General features: G+C 46.3%; 1 protein-coding gene across 2 annotated transcripts in view; it reads right to left on the bottom strand.

Annotated features, from left to right (window-relative positions):
* Nucleotides 1-2889: 2889 nt before the first annotated feature.
* Zfyve1 (zinc finger FYVE-type containing 1) overlaps nucleotides 2890-14721 on the bottom strand; it is a 59515-nt gene continuing 47683 nt past the window's right edge. Inside the window, exons 5-13 of one of the 2 annotated variants that reach the window (XM_042692666.1) lie at nucleotides 13710-13816; nucleotides 11315-11423; nucleotides 10704-10801; nucleotides 10501-10618; nucleotides 8679-8849; nucleotides 7107-7287; nucleotides 5904-6017; nucleotides 4058-4279; nucleotides 2890-3157 (exon numbers count right to left, since the gene is read on the bottom strand). In XM_042692666.1, coding sequence (XP_042548600.1) covers nucleotides 3141-3157; nucleotides 4058-4279; nucleotides 5904-6017; nucleotides 7107-7287; nucleotides 8679-8849; nucleotides 10501-10618; nucleotides 10704-10801; nucleotides 11315-11423; nucleotides 13710-13816 — 1137 coding nt within the window. In that variant the 3' untranslated portion in view covers nucleotides 2890-3140. Of the gene's footprint in view, nucleotides 3158-3692; nucleotides 4280-5903; nucleotides 6018-7106; nucleotides 7288-8678; nucleotides 8850-10500; nucleotides 10619-10703; nucleotides 10802-11314; nucleotides 11424-13709; nucleotides 13817-14721 lie in introns of those variants that run through there. The other variant, XM_042692667.1, reaches the window with a different exon arrangement.

Genomic DNA, 14721 nt, shown 5'->3' with positions numbered 1-14721 from the left:
TGTCAGGACAGTAGTTAATCTTGCAGAGGAACAGGGAGTCCCTGGAGTACAGCCATGATTCTTAGTCTGGGTGCTGGTTGGTTTTCTGGTGTTTAGCTACAGAAAATTAATCACTATTGCAATGTAGACAGCTGAGAATATCTCTTAGGCCTTTGTTTTCAGCCTGCACTTAGGTAACTTATCAAACAAAAACAGAACCTCCTATTTGACACTGGTAACTCCTCTGCTAAGTACTCTGAGAAGAGTTCTGAAGAGTCTTCTGTGTGGTTCCTTTAAAAGCAAAACCAAAACAAGCACAGGTAACAATGTTGCATGCCTGTAATCCTAACTAATCAAGAGGCTGAGATCAGAGGATCATAGTTCAAAGCCAGCTCAGGCAGGAAAATCCATTAGCTTCATCTCCAATAAACTCAGAAAAATTCTGAAATGGTGCCATTGTCAAATGGTAATGTGCCAGCCTTGAATAAAAAAGCCAAGCAAGAATGCAAGGCACAGGCCGGGCACCAGTGGCTCACGCTTGTAATCCTAGCTACTCAGGAGGCTGAGATCTGGGGATCATGGTTCCAAGCCAGGCCAGGCAGAAAAGTCCGTGAGACTCTTATCTCCAATAAACCACTACAAAACAGGAAGTGGCGCTGTGGCTCAAACGGTAGAGCACTCGCCTTGAGAAGAGTGCAGGGACAGCACCCAAGCCCAGAGTTCAAGCCCCACGACTGACCAAAAAAAAAAAAAAAAAAATGCAAGGCCCTAAGTTCACATCTCAGTACTGACAAACACAAAAGGCAGTAAGCTGGTGCTAGAAGTATAGCTCAGTGGAAAAACAATTGCCTATCGTGTATGAGGCTCTAGTTTCTATCCCTGGGAACATGTACACATGCACACCCACAAACATTTTCCATGCCTCCATAGATCACAACATTGTTTTTGTTGTTTCGTTGCGGGGCTTGAACTCTGGGCCTGGGCGCTGTCCCTGAGCTCCTCAGCTCAAGGTGAATGCTCTATCACTTGAACCACAGCACCACTTCTGTTTTCTGGTGGTTAACTGGAGATAAGAGTCTCACAGACTTTCCTGCCCAAGCTGGTTTTGAACCATGATTCTCAGATCTCAGTCTCCAGAGTAGATAGGATTAAAGGCATGAGCCACCAGCACCAGGAGATCACTATGTTTTTTTAGACCCAGATATTCCAACTCAGGAATAATATCCAGTTTTCTACTAGAGAAATTTGCCAGAGAACCAAAGCCACTACATAACTACATAGCTGTTGCTCAGCTGTGTAGGCCCTAACTCAGCAATCCACTCAGACCCAAATTAGCCTGTCCTGTCCTTGTTCCAGCAATCCCTAGTTCTGTGGCAGGTCTGAGGAACAGTACAGGATGACTTGTGGACCCTCTAGTTACCCCTACATATATGAATGTTCAAGGCAATCACAAAGTTCTGAACCCACTTGGCAAACTAGTCTGGGGTATACTGTCAATGTACCTAAAGCTGGAGGGGAAAAAAAGTATACTGTTAAGATTAATAAAACTCACTCCAAGCCAGGTGCCAGTGGTTCACACTTATAATCTTAGCTACTTAGGAGGCTGAGATCTGAGGATCCCAGTGCCAAGCCAATCTAGGCAGACAAATCCATGAGACTCATTCCCAGTTAACCAGCAAAAAGCCAAATGTAGCTCAAGTGGTAAAGCACCAGACTTGGCTGAAAAAGCCAAAGCCAAATAAGAGCACGTGGCCCTAAATGCAAGCCCTAGTATCAGGCCCACACACACACACACCAAAAGAAAAGAAAAAAAAAAATCACTCTAAAGCTAGGCAGTGACATACACTTTTAATCAGGAGGCAGAGATGGGAAGATTAACTGAGGCTCAAGTTTTTGAGACCAGCCTGGACAATACAGTGAGACCCCATCTCAAAAATACCTATATGATGTTGGGCACCAGTGGCTCACACCTGTAATCCTAGCTACTCAGGAGGCTGAGGTCTGAGGATCACAGTTCTAAGCCACCCTGGGCAGGAAAGGCCACGAGACTCTTATCTCCAGTAAGCCACTCAGAAAACTGAAAGTGGTGCTGTAGCTCAAGTGGTAGAGCGCTCGCCTTGAGCTGAATTGCTGAGGGACAGCACCCAGGCCCTGAGTTCAAGCCCCATGACCGACCAAAAAATAAAAAATAAAAAAATATGTATACATATACATATATATGATTCCAGGCACTGGTGGCTAATACTTATAATCCTAACTACACAAAAGGCTGAGATCTGAGGATCAGAGTTTGAAGCCAGCCCAGGCAGTAAAGTCTGTGAGACTCATCTCCACTAAACTAAAAATGCCACAAGTGGAGCTGTAGCTCAAATAGTAAAGCACTAACTAGTCTTGAGCAGAAGAGGCTTAGAGTTCAAGCCCCAAGACTGGCACAAAAAAAAAAAAATCCTTTCAATTATAAGATATAAAATGGTTCTGTGGTCTTAAAACCTGACTTTTCTAGAGAAAAGTTATTTGTCAGAGTAATGTTATTTGTCAGTAATAAAGAGCAGTGTTTCCAGTGGCCTCTGGACATAAGCCTCCCATTTGGCATCTGCACTGCCATGTCATGAGCTATGTATGTTTCCACCAACAGCAGACAGATGTAAGTACAGTGTATTGATGGAGTTACAAGGAAAGAGTCACACAGTCCAGGTTCAGCAGGAAGATTCCTTTATGATGGTGAATTTGATACACAGTTCTAGAATAGGGCCTCAGTCACTGGAGGCAGGAAGGAGCAGGTCTAAGAAGGACCAACCCACACCAGGGCTCACATCACACGGATACTCACCCCAGGAAGGACTGCCCATGCACCTCCCCAAGGCTCCACCCACCCACCAGTTCAATCAAGAACTATGTTGCTGTAATTCCTTTTTGGCCATTGAAGATAAAACTCCACCCTGAAGAGAGGATTTCTGAACAACAGTCTCTTTCCAGTCATGATAGCTATGCATGTCCAAGCTCTTGATGAGAGAACATTCTTTCATTTGACTTCCCTTGCAAAAGCCAAAGAGAATTTCTTTCTTTATGATCTGATGAAATATTTATATAGGCTTTAAAAAAAACAAACAGTCCATTCTGTGCTGTTTCCCTTGAAGGTTTTCTCATGATCACCCCAACAGCTAGAGAGGTTGTGTGTCTGGGAACAAAGAATAAGACACTTTAAGCAATAAATTCTAGTGTGACACTCACTAGGTCATGGGCTCCAAGGGTGGCAGGTGCTGATGTAGGAGCAGGGCCTGGCCTTCTAGGGAAGCTAGGTGGACACAGTGTCAATGACCAGGGACACTGCTAGAGAAGACTCAGATCACCCTGATCCTTTCCTGCTGAGGGATGCCACAGCATCTGCATTTGGCCTTCTCAGGACCAAAGACCTCACTTCCAACCCTCCACCCACACTAGTGGATGCACACTAAGCAGGGTGGTCTCTGGCTAAAACAGGCTGAAACCAATGGGCTTCAACTTCCTGGGCCCAATGGAGCTCTCTTCAGGCTGCTTCCAGCAGGAGGACCTGGGAAGTTCACTATCCAGGCAGCAAGGGAAAGGAAAAGACCAGGAGGAAGAGGCTGCCAGGGCTGAGAGAGAAGCAGCCACAGGCTCTGGATCTGGCTCGTCTTTGTGCAAAGACCTGCTGCTGCCTCGGCCACCTTAGCCCTGTACTGGAGACTGGGGGGGGGGGGGGGCGGCGTTTGCACAGCCAGCAGCAGCCTTAACACACTCCCAGAGTTCCCTTTCATTTGTATATATTGAGCAATACATAGATAGATAAGACTTATTATTAACTGAAATTAATGCAACGGATTCAGGTTCATGCCCCTTTGCTGTGAGCTGCTCGGTCCCCTGCCCTGAGGGGTTTATGCCTTCGGGCCTGCCGCCAGGCTCACCCCGTGGAGGAAAAGTGGCCCCAGGATGAGGAGAGGAGAGGACATACACAGCAGGTGACCGGGAGGAGGGCCTACTTCAAATGACTTCTGTTTCTAACCCTGAGAACCTAGGGAACTGTGAAGGACTCGGAGAGGGAGCTGGGGTTAAAGGTCACCGGGCTTTTTATTGCAGTTGAAGCAGACTCGGACAGGATGATCCCAGCCACGAGAAGGGACAGCCCGGCGGTCATGAGAGCACTCGTCACAGAAGCCCTGTCCGCAGGCACGGCAGTGGTGCTTGGACAGTTTGACGCTGAACTCCTTGCGGCAGTTGTGGCAGTGCAGGATCTCGTGGTCAGGCACCCAGTAGGCCGGCCTGGCTGCATCCTTCACCAGGCCTGAGGTGGGGAGAACCACGATGGTCAGGACACTCAAACCCAGACTGGCAAGAGGGCCTCCTCGGACACTGGCTTGTGCACCCAGAATGGCCAGCAGTGCTTTTAGAAATCCCAGACCATGCAGATGACACTCTCTGGGGCTGGGCAGAGGCACTGACAGTTGCATACCTACTAAGTTCTCCACGGAGACCTGCTGGAACAACTACAAACAAGTCTGGCCTAGAATGAGACAAGCTTGCACCCATACTCCACTGAGCACCAGTGAACTAGCAGCAAGCTGCAGGATTAGAAGCTGTTACTGCACTCACTGCCCAGGGGCTTACTCAATTTTAACCCCCCTCCAAGACAGATGAGAATGACAAGAAATAACATGGCTAACACCCTGAGGCCTGGCAGATCCTGGCACATGTAGAGGCAGCCTGCCAGGTGCCAAAAGCCCCCCTTGCCCTGCCAGGTACCCCTGAACTTCATGGCAGGGCAAATCTATTTGTTCCTATACCCTGGAGCTCATTGCATTCTGTGAGCTATCTGGTCCAAACCTTTCTTAAATCACCTACCTGGAGACTTGATTTCTCCCCTACAGTATGCCAAACTACTACCAGACCTACCCAACCCTGCTAAAGTCTCATTGGTCCTCATTGGGTGGTTTCTTAACCAATGGTTTTCCTTTTGCCAGTAGTTTTACACTCACATCTGCAGCTGGGGCACAACCTTACATGTTAAACTCACAGCAAGTTGTAATGCGCTAAAGGCAGGTACAAGTTCTTTGACATGCCTCCCATCTGTGACACCCCTACTCACTCCTGCCCTAATCTAGGTAGGCTCTGTGACTACAACAAAATTACCAGTTTGCAAGCCTGGACTGCAAAGAGGCTGACACTGTCTACTTTCTGTTTCTTCCTGGAAACATAAGCTCCTAAAGCCTTCGACCACCATTTACGGCCAGCTACAACTGAAGATACCATGTGGAAAGGCCTAAGAATACCTGGAGAGGAAGGCAGGGCTCTACTGCCCACTTCCATATGTCAGGGGGCACCTGACATATGCCATCCTAGGAAATCAGATAGTAACTTTAGGCAACGCTACTGGGAGCTGAATAATTACCCTTCCTGACTTCTAGACTCACACACTTGTAAGAAGAAATAAAATGGTGGTAGAGAGGCCTTTACATTTCAAAATTGTTATGCATAAATAGATGACTGAAGAGGATGGGGGCTGGGAAGTTGGCTCAGTGGTAGAGCACTTGCCTTGCATGCATGAGGCCCTGGGTTCGATTTCTCAGCACCACATAAGCAAAAAGGAAAAAACTGGAAGTGGCGCTGTGGCTCAAGTGGTAGAGCGCTAGCCTTGAGCTGAAGAGCCGAGGGACAGTGCCCAGGCCCAGAGTTCAGGCCCCACGACCGGACCCCAAAAAAAAAAAAAAAAAAAAAGAAGAGAATAGCCTTCAGGAATAAACAGGAAACTACTAAGGGATTCAGCAGAAACAAGCAAATGTAAAATTTTAATTGACTCCTTACTGCCCACCTCAATCTAGGTGGGCGAGCATTTGTGAAAACAGTCCAGGGCACCTGGAAACCCTTCATCCCACATATGCTATCCCCAAGAGAAGCAATGCCAGGCCCACCTAGTGGTATGTCAATGGCTGTCACCACGGCTCCTAGAGTGTTCTGCACTGCCTCGCCCACCTTCCGAGCGATCAGTGTTCCACCTTCATCATCTGCCTGTGCCTCGGTAACATCTGCAGAAATAAAGAAAAAAGGAAAACCTGTTGCCTCTTAGTCATTTCCCAAATGGAAAAATTAGGGCCACAGCATGACACTTCGAAGTCTACTCCCTGGACTGCTATGCTGTCCTGTAATTTCAGCCAGGTCCGGAAATTGAATGACATTTGCTGTCCTTTAGCTCCAATATTCTGGAACTATTTTGTAAGACTCTTTTAAGGTCACCAAGAAAGGTTCGGAAGCAGGCACCAGTGGCTCACACCTGTAATCCTACATATGTAGAAGGCTGGAATCTGAGGACAGCGGCTCAAAGCTGGCTGGCAGGGAAGTCTGTAAGACTTCTCCAATTAAACACCAAAAAAGCTGGAAGTGGAGTTGTGGCTCAAATGGCAGAGGACTAGCTTTGACCAAAAAAGCTCAGGGACAGCACCCAGGTCCAGCATCAAAAACAAGGAAGAGAAAGGAGGGGGGTAAGGGGGAAGAGGTGGCTCAGTGGCAGAGTGCTTGCCTTGCATGCATGAGGAAGAGGAAGAGGAGGAAGAGGAGGAGGAGGGAAGGTGACTCCGTGGCAGAGTGCTTGCCTTGCATGCATGAGGCCCTGGGTTCAATTCCTCAGCACTATATAAACAGAAAAAGTGGAAGTGGTGCTGTGGTTCAAGTGGTAGAGAGCTACCCTTGAGCTGAAGAGCTCAGAGACAGTACCCAGGCCCAGAGTTCAAGCACCACGACCGACCAAAAAAAAAAAAAAAAGAAGAAGAAGAAGAAGAAGAGGTTCAAAGAGAATGACCTAGACCCTTCCCAGGACAAGGACTCAGGCTGCTGATGAACTGCAGGCTTCCCAGAGTCCAATGACTATGTGTATATATTCCTTCCCTCAGAAGCACCTCCACAGTTCAGCCAGGCTCAACCTTCAGAGAAACAGTACCTGCAGACTCACTGACAAAAGAGCTGAGAGGATGACCAGTCCTACCAGAGGAGTAACTGCCCTCAGGAGTGTGATGTGGTCAGGAGCAGGATGAGGGCGGTGGCGGTCCAGTTGCCCACTCACAGTGAATACAAAGGAGGGCGGTTCCCCCTCCACCCTTGCAGCTCCTGCCCCACGTTACCTAACTGGACATTCCTGGCATCGTAGCAGTTGTCACACACCCGTACAGGCGCAGGCCCCCAGCCCCGCTCAGGCACTGGCCGAGTCTTGGACGAGCAGCTGTCGCAGAAGCCCTCCCCACAGGCCCGGCAGTGATGCTTGGTGTCGTTGTCTTTAAAGGACGTCCCACATTTGTTGCAGCTCTGTTTCAAGCCCAAAACAAGACAGAGAGGTAGGACTCCTACATGTCTGTTCAACTAAGAAAAGGCAACAAGACCCAAAAGCAACCAGAAACTCCTGGAAGTAGGTTTTAATCAAATTTTCTGGTAACAAGAATGATGTGAATGTGGAAAGGGGTGCAGGGTTAAGTTTCCTGACACAGGGTGATAAGGCTGAAGTCAGGTGCATATTTGTGGCATCCTAAAGATTTATCAAGCTAAAGATGACCCTAAATGACTCTTCTCCAGACCAATGGCCCTGAACATCTGAGTAATACTAACTGGCCCTCACATGTAAGGAAGCTAGAACCCACCACAAGGAAAATGCTTGGAAAGCTGAGCGTGGTGACTCAAACCTGAAATCCTAGCTACTTGGAAAGATACTGAGGGATCGTGTTTCAAGGCTAGCCCAATAAAAACAAACATGGGGCTGGAAGGTGGCTCAGTGGTAGAGCGCTTGCCTTACATGCATGAGGCCCTGGGTTCGATTCCTCAGCACCACATAAGCAAAAAGAAAAAAGCCGGAAGTGGCGCTGTGGCTCAAGTGGTAGAGTGCTAGCCTTGAGCTGAAGAGCTGAGGGACAGCACCCAGGCCCAGAGTTCAGGCCCCACGACTGGACCCAAAAACAAAACAAAACAAAACATAAACATTCCTAAGACTCCATCTTGACCCATGCTGGGTACAATGGTGTATGGGGAAGCACAATGTCTGGGTGCTGTAGCACATACATGTCCATGTCATCCCCAGTGATGCAGAAAAGCAAAAAGAAGAAGATCACAATCTAGGACAGCTCAGCCATAAAATGAGACTATCTTGAAAATAACCAACCCAATTCAGTATACACTCTATGGAAAATGAACTATGCAAGTTGTGGGCAGGGATGGGAGTGGGAAACTAGGGGAAAGCAAAGGAAGTGGTAAATGTCAGAAAAAAAGACATGAAATAGTAACATCTCTGTACAACACCTTAATAACAATGAAATTACATATTTTTTAAAAGTAATAAAATAGCCAACCCAAAAAGGGGTGGTGGACTGGTTCAAGTGATAAGCTTGTCTGCTCTGACCTAAAAATCCCAGTTTCCTCCCTCCTCTGCCACACACACACACACACACACACACACACACACACACACACACACACACACACACACACACACACACACGATAAAATACTTGCAGAATAACACAAAAGGAAAGCCATGAGCAAAGAGGTACCTAGCTGCTTCAAAGTTTCTCTTTTCTATACTCTTAGAGATAATTGCACTGGGGAAAAATTTGTTGCCCTTCCTTGCTGAACTAACTTAGCATGCGGCAAAATGGCATCAGCAGGATAGGCTGTACCAGGAAATGCAGGGGTATCTGGGCATACCATACCAGGATCTGGGAATTGGGTCTCCAGTAGGCTGGAGCAATCTGATCTGTCAGCCAGGAAGTCACAGCCTTGGTGGGCCCAAGGCTGAGCTCAGACACAGACTGAGCCATGAAGTTCATCCCATCCAACAAGCGCTGGGCAGCATTGTTGTTGTCCTTCAGAAATGCATCAGTCTGAAAAGAAAATGCAGGCTCCCATCATACTCTGAATCAAAGGAAGAAAAGGATGAGAAGGAAAAGGGTATCTAGTGGCCAACACAAAACTCTAAACTCCCTGGCAGGGGAAAATGGAGACAGACCAGAAAGCTTTCTGGCCTTAGGACAGTGCAGTCTGCAATCAGTCAGCATTGACATATTCTAATCAAAGTAATCCAAAAACTTGATTGGTGGGCAGCTGTTCAATTCAGGACTAACTTGTCCCTACAATATAGAAGGTCATACCTCCTCTCCCTATTCCACAGTTCTTCTGCTACCAGCCATCTCTAGGAATTTGATTTCTGTGAGTATAATAGCTGTTATGGGTTTGACTTCCTGCTAGACAAAACTTTCTGGGAATAATGATTTCTCTTTTCCAAAGAATCTAGCACAATTCAGAGCACACAGTCCTTTAGCAACACATGTTGAAATGATAGATGGACAGACCAAAAGCAAAGTACTCTCCTAATCAAAAGAACTATGAGGAATACAACCAAGGAACAAATTGCTGCACTAGTGTTTTGCTGAATTAGAACAAACTCTCACCAAATGTGAACAGTGACTTTTTTTTTTTTTTTTTTTTGGCCAGTTGTGGAACTTGAACTCTGGGCCTGGGCGCTGTCCTTCGGCTCTTCAGCTCAAGGCGAGTGCTCTGCCACTTGAGCCACAGCACCATTCTGGTTTTTCCAGTGGTTAACTGAAGATAAGAGTCTCATGGGGGCCGGGCACCAGTGGCTCACACCTGTTATCCTAGCTACTCAGGAGGCTGAGATCTGAGGATCGCGGTTCAAAGCCAGCCCGGGCAGGAAAGTCCATGAGATTCTTATCTCCAACAAATCACTCAGAAAGCCAGAAGTGGCACAGTGGCTCGTGGTAGAGCGCTAGCCTTGAGCTGAAGAGCTGAGGGACAGCGTTCAGGCCCAGAGTTCAAGCCCCATGACTGACAAAAAAAGTTTCGTGGATGCTGGGAAGGTGGCTCAGAGGTAGCGTGCTTGCCTTGCATGCACAAGGCCCTGGGTTCCATTCCTCAGTAACACATAAGCAGAAAAAGCCAGAAGTGGCACAGTGGCTCAAGTGGTAGAGTGCTGGCCTTGAGCTGAAGAGCTCAGGGACAGAACTCAGGCCCAGAGTTCAGGCCCCACAACCGAACAACAACAATAACAAAAAAGACTCTCATTGACTTTCTTACTCCGGCTAGCTTTGAACTGTGATCCTTAGATCTCAGCCTCCTGAATAGCTACGATTACAGGGGTGAGCCACCAGTGCCCGGCCTTTTTTTTTTTTTTTTTCAGGGCCATGCCATATTCCCAGTTTGGTCTCAAACTTCTGAGCTCAAGGGATCCTCCTACCTCCACTTCTGGCTTTTTTGTGTGATTAATTGGAGATATAGGTCTCATAAGACTTTTCTGCCTACTTTGGCTTAGAACCATGACTCTTAGATCTCAGCTTCTTGAGTAGCTAGGATTATAGGCATCAGCCAATTGACATCCATCCCAGAGCACTTCTAAATCACTGATACACTGAAATTCATGGCTAATTTTCCTTCAAAACAAGCTCCACCTCTCCCAACACACCAATAACCGAATGGTCTAAGAGAAAGGAGGAGGAAAATCAATGGAACAGGTCTTACTCCAGGCCACACATGCACAATCTCTGTCCGCACCACCGTATCCACAGGATCTTGGTTGCCAAACCAGTACTGTCGACTCCGATAGACCACACCACAGTTAGGACATTCAATTACATACCTACAAGAGAGACAAATAGTGTTTCCCAGACATACGCTGGGGAAACAAAACTTTACATACCATTTAGCTCTGTTGGTAAACTTACCCAGACCAGGCATATTTTGCAAGACCCATCCAGGGAGAGTCAGTGGAAGCAGATGTTTTGGGCACCACGCTGACTTCCTTGCCCCTCTCATAGCAGGCCTGAAACATGAAGCACTCTGCCAGCTTATTCTAGACCCCAGGGCCTCTTCCCATCCTCCAACCCCAGAAACTACACCAGCTGGGGGGGGGGGGGGGTCTGCGCCCTGACTTCAGCACCTCAGGAGGAAGTTCATTTCTTTAAAGAAGCCAGTGAAGCCCTGGATAATAGTGAACTATATGGCAGCCTTAAAACAAGGTTCAAAATTATTCTACTGTCATACACAGGAGAAAGCCATCAAAACCAATTTCCTGAAAAGCACTTCTAGGAGGAAAATGAATGGTCTGTGTATATGATCCTTATAAATGAACTCAGCAGAAGCTGTTTTAATAAACCAAAGGGGCCATGACAATGAGGACATGTGAGTTCCTTTGGTGAGAGCTGAGAAGTTCCAAGTATTCAATTTGAATGCTAATACTTTAGCGTATTACAAAGGGCAGCCCAAGAAAAGCCTTCCAATAGGAGCACACCTAACAAGATGGCCACTAAAGGAAAGAGAGGTGTAAAAGACTCACCTTACAGGTATAAACCCGGTTGTCATACTGGTGGGAGTATCTGCAGCGGCTCTTGGCTTCATGAGGCACTCCTTCCTTTCCATGATTCATGCTGTTCTTACAGCCAGCCCTGAGGGAAGCCCAAAACTGACAATGAGATGCCTAGGGAGCCAATGTCACTTACCCAGTAGAGTTTGATCCTGAGCCAGGCACAGGCCTGAAAACAAAGCTGGGTGCTAACCGGGCTTTGGTGCTTAGCACAAAGAGTGTTTCACCCATATGTTCCTCTCTGATTGCTGTAATCAACAGCATGACAGAGGTAGAACAACTATTACTTTGTAAGGGGAAAAAGCAAAAGGGAAAAAAGCAAAATCGACATGGAGGAGTCAAAAGACAACAACTTACCCAGAAATGAAATCTGAACACTTCTGGGTTCATGTGGCTCATGCCTGTATACTTACCTACTCAAAGCTAAGATCTGATGATCTTGGTTCAAAGCTAGCCTGGGCAGAAAAGTCCTTGATACTCTTTCACCTCCAATGAACCACTAAAAAGCAGTGCAACCGTGGTTCAAGTGGCAGAGCACTGGCCTTGAGTAAACAAGCTGAGGGATAGCACCCAAACCCTGAGTTCAAGCCTAGTACTAGCAAACAGATCCTATGAAACTAAAAATCCAAAAGGATAAAATGGAAAATTAAGTCAGGAACTGGTGGCTTACTTCCATAATCCTAGCTACTCAAGAAGACCATAGTTCAGAGCCAGCCCAAGTAGGAAAGTCTATGAGAGTCTTATCTCTGATTAATCACCAAAAAGCAGGAAGTGGAGCTGTTGCTCAAGTGGTAGAGAAAAAAAAAAAAACTTAGGGACAGTGCCTAGGCCCTGAGTGAAAGCAAGCCCCAGGATTAGCACCAAAAAAAAAAAGAGAAAATTAAGCCAGAAGAGGCTGCCAAAATGCTAAACAAAAACTAACTCCAAAAACTTGGCAAAACATTAAAGGAAGGCCTACACTAAATAAGAAAAACTCAGATGAACAATGAACTGGGCCATCCTGACAAGGCAAAACAGAGATCACAACTTTAAAAATTCACTGTGATAGTAGAAAAAACTTTGGAAACCCTGCTGAGGCTCAGTTAGAACTGGAAAGTAATTATCCAACAGTGCTTAAGCCCCTCATTCTTGGTTCATGGGATCAGCAGTAAGGAAGGTAAATCACACTGGCAAGCTGAAGTCTCCAAGGTCATCCTTAGTTCTAGTCTACAACTGTAAAATCCAAAAGCTTTTTTTAAACCAAAATCAGAGGTGGTTTTAGTACCAGCAAGCCACCTACGGACTTAAACAATGCCAAAGGCCATACATGACAGAGGTGGGCTCAGGACAAAGGCAGTAGGTACTGATAATGGATGAAAACAATTCAATGTCAAGGGGACTGGGGCAGTGTCTGCAGAATAGGAAGACTACAATCTGACCTTGATGCTGCCTTTAAATCCCTGGGGCCCAACAGACAAGTCAAACTGTAATTTAATAGCTATCAACAGCTTAAACTAATACAGTAATCCTTAAGGTGTAGTTCTGACAAGCAACACCAGAGCACCATTTGGGAATGTTAAAATTGTGAAATCTCAGGTACTTCCTTGGACCTACTAAATGAGGAAAATAGGGTGAAGGTAAACAATCGTTTAACATACTCTTCAGGTTTCTGATACACACTCACATCTGAGAATCACCCCTCTGAGCCCTCTATAACAAAGTGGAGTCCAACATTGGGAACACTGCAACACCTTCACGCATGGTCAAGACTAATAAGCATCTCAGGTCCCGCCCAGCCATGCAATTCAGAATCCTCAGTCTAAGCTACATAACTGAATCATCTGAGTAGCCTTTGAAATACACCAATGCTAAAGCCACACCCTAGATCCTGTAAATAGGAATCTCTTGGAGGTGGGGCCTTGGCCTCCTTTCTGAATGTTCCCTGGAAAATGTGCTCCAAGCATTTGTCTGCATAATGGAAGGAATTACCTACAATCAATACCTACACCACAGTGAATATTAGCTGAATAAAAAGAATACTCTGAATAAATGATCGAAAACTATGGCTAAAAAGAAAGAAAAGCAGGCAACCCAAGGTCTTCTATAACAAATGCCCAAACAAAAAACCACTCAATTTCACCTCCATACCATAGTTTAAAATCTTCAAGGAATCCTTCAAAACCATGTACCCTTGAAGCCCTTGCTAACTCAAAGTATGGTCCCTGGACCATCAGGATCACTTAGGAACTGGTCAGCAATGCACCTGATTCACCCCCATCACTGGAATAAAAAACCTTTTACCCAGACTCTTGGTAAAGCACACCAATCTGCAAGTACCACTCAGTCTCTAGCCCCAAGGTGGGCGATGGGCACAGCTGGCCTCACTTACCCACAGCTGAGGCACAGGGAGGAGCAGGTAAAGTACTCATCTGGAAAAAAGGAGCTGTGCGCCATCTGGTCATCAGGGATCTCACCGCTGAAGCGGTCACTCAGCGCCTGCCAACGAGAGAAGGTGGCGACATGAAGGCCCTCAGCAGACAGTCTGTGCCTTGGTGCTTTCTCTCCTGCCTTCCCAGGATCCTCGCTGCTATAGCATATTTCTTGCAAGCACCACCATGGAAGAGGGACTCCAGTAACTTCTGCTCATTGCCTTTGACCTTGACCCAACTTGTGCCAACCCTCACCACAGAAAACCTTGGAAAGAACCAACCCATTGCCCAAGAGGTCAAAAGTAAGCAAAATAACGGCTCTTTCCTAATGCCTTGGAGGTTATAAACATCTCACACACTATTTTATTCAAGATCATCACAAATAGTGCCCATTTTATATATGAAGCTAGATCAAAATACTGAGCTTTAGGAGGACAGGAGCCAAGAAGTGAGCTGGAAGTTTCCTGGGCTTCTGTCCCAGTCCACTTGTACTTCACTAGGCCAAAGAACTATCTCATGTAGAAATTAAGCATCAGCCAATAGAACAGCGAAGAATTACCACAGTGTTCCAGTCATTTATCAACAATATTAGCCTAAAAGATGACAGATGGCCAAAGTAAATGCCAAAAAGAAAGATAAAGAGAAGCAAATTGAAAAGTCCCTGTTGGAAGGTAGGTTCCATTTCTAATCCTCTATTTCTACTCCCTACTTTATATTCAAAGTATTTTTTCAGGCTAATTATATAGGCTTTCCAGGCTTTAAAAACTATTCAATGCACACTAGTCAGAGTTCCTATCAGTGCCTGAGTCTGAAGCAGCCAAGCACTGGGCAGAGGAAGAGAAGGGAAAGTAGGGAGGACAAGATGGTACCTCCTTTAGTGAAAGGCAAGAAGAAATTTCGAAATGGAATCTAGTAAAAGTACAGATTAGATTTTAAACTCAAGCCATGAAAAGAGTTTCAAAAAAGTTTCAA

The sequence above is a fragment of the Dipodomys spectabilis genome, unplaced genomic scaffold (genome assembly GCF_019054845.1).
Source record: "Dipodomys spectabilis isolate Male_0828 unplaced genomic scaffold, ASM1905484v1 ptg000157l, whole genome shotgun sequence".
In the NCBI taxonomy this organism is placed as follows: Eukaryota; Metazoa; Chordata; class Mammalia; order Rodentia; family Heteromyidae; genus Dipodomys; species Dipodomys spectabilis.
The sequence above is the reverse complement of the archived record's forward strand: the minus strand, read 5'-3'. Positions and strand labels throughout refer to the sequence as shown.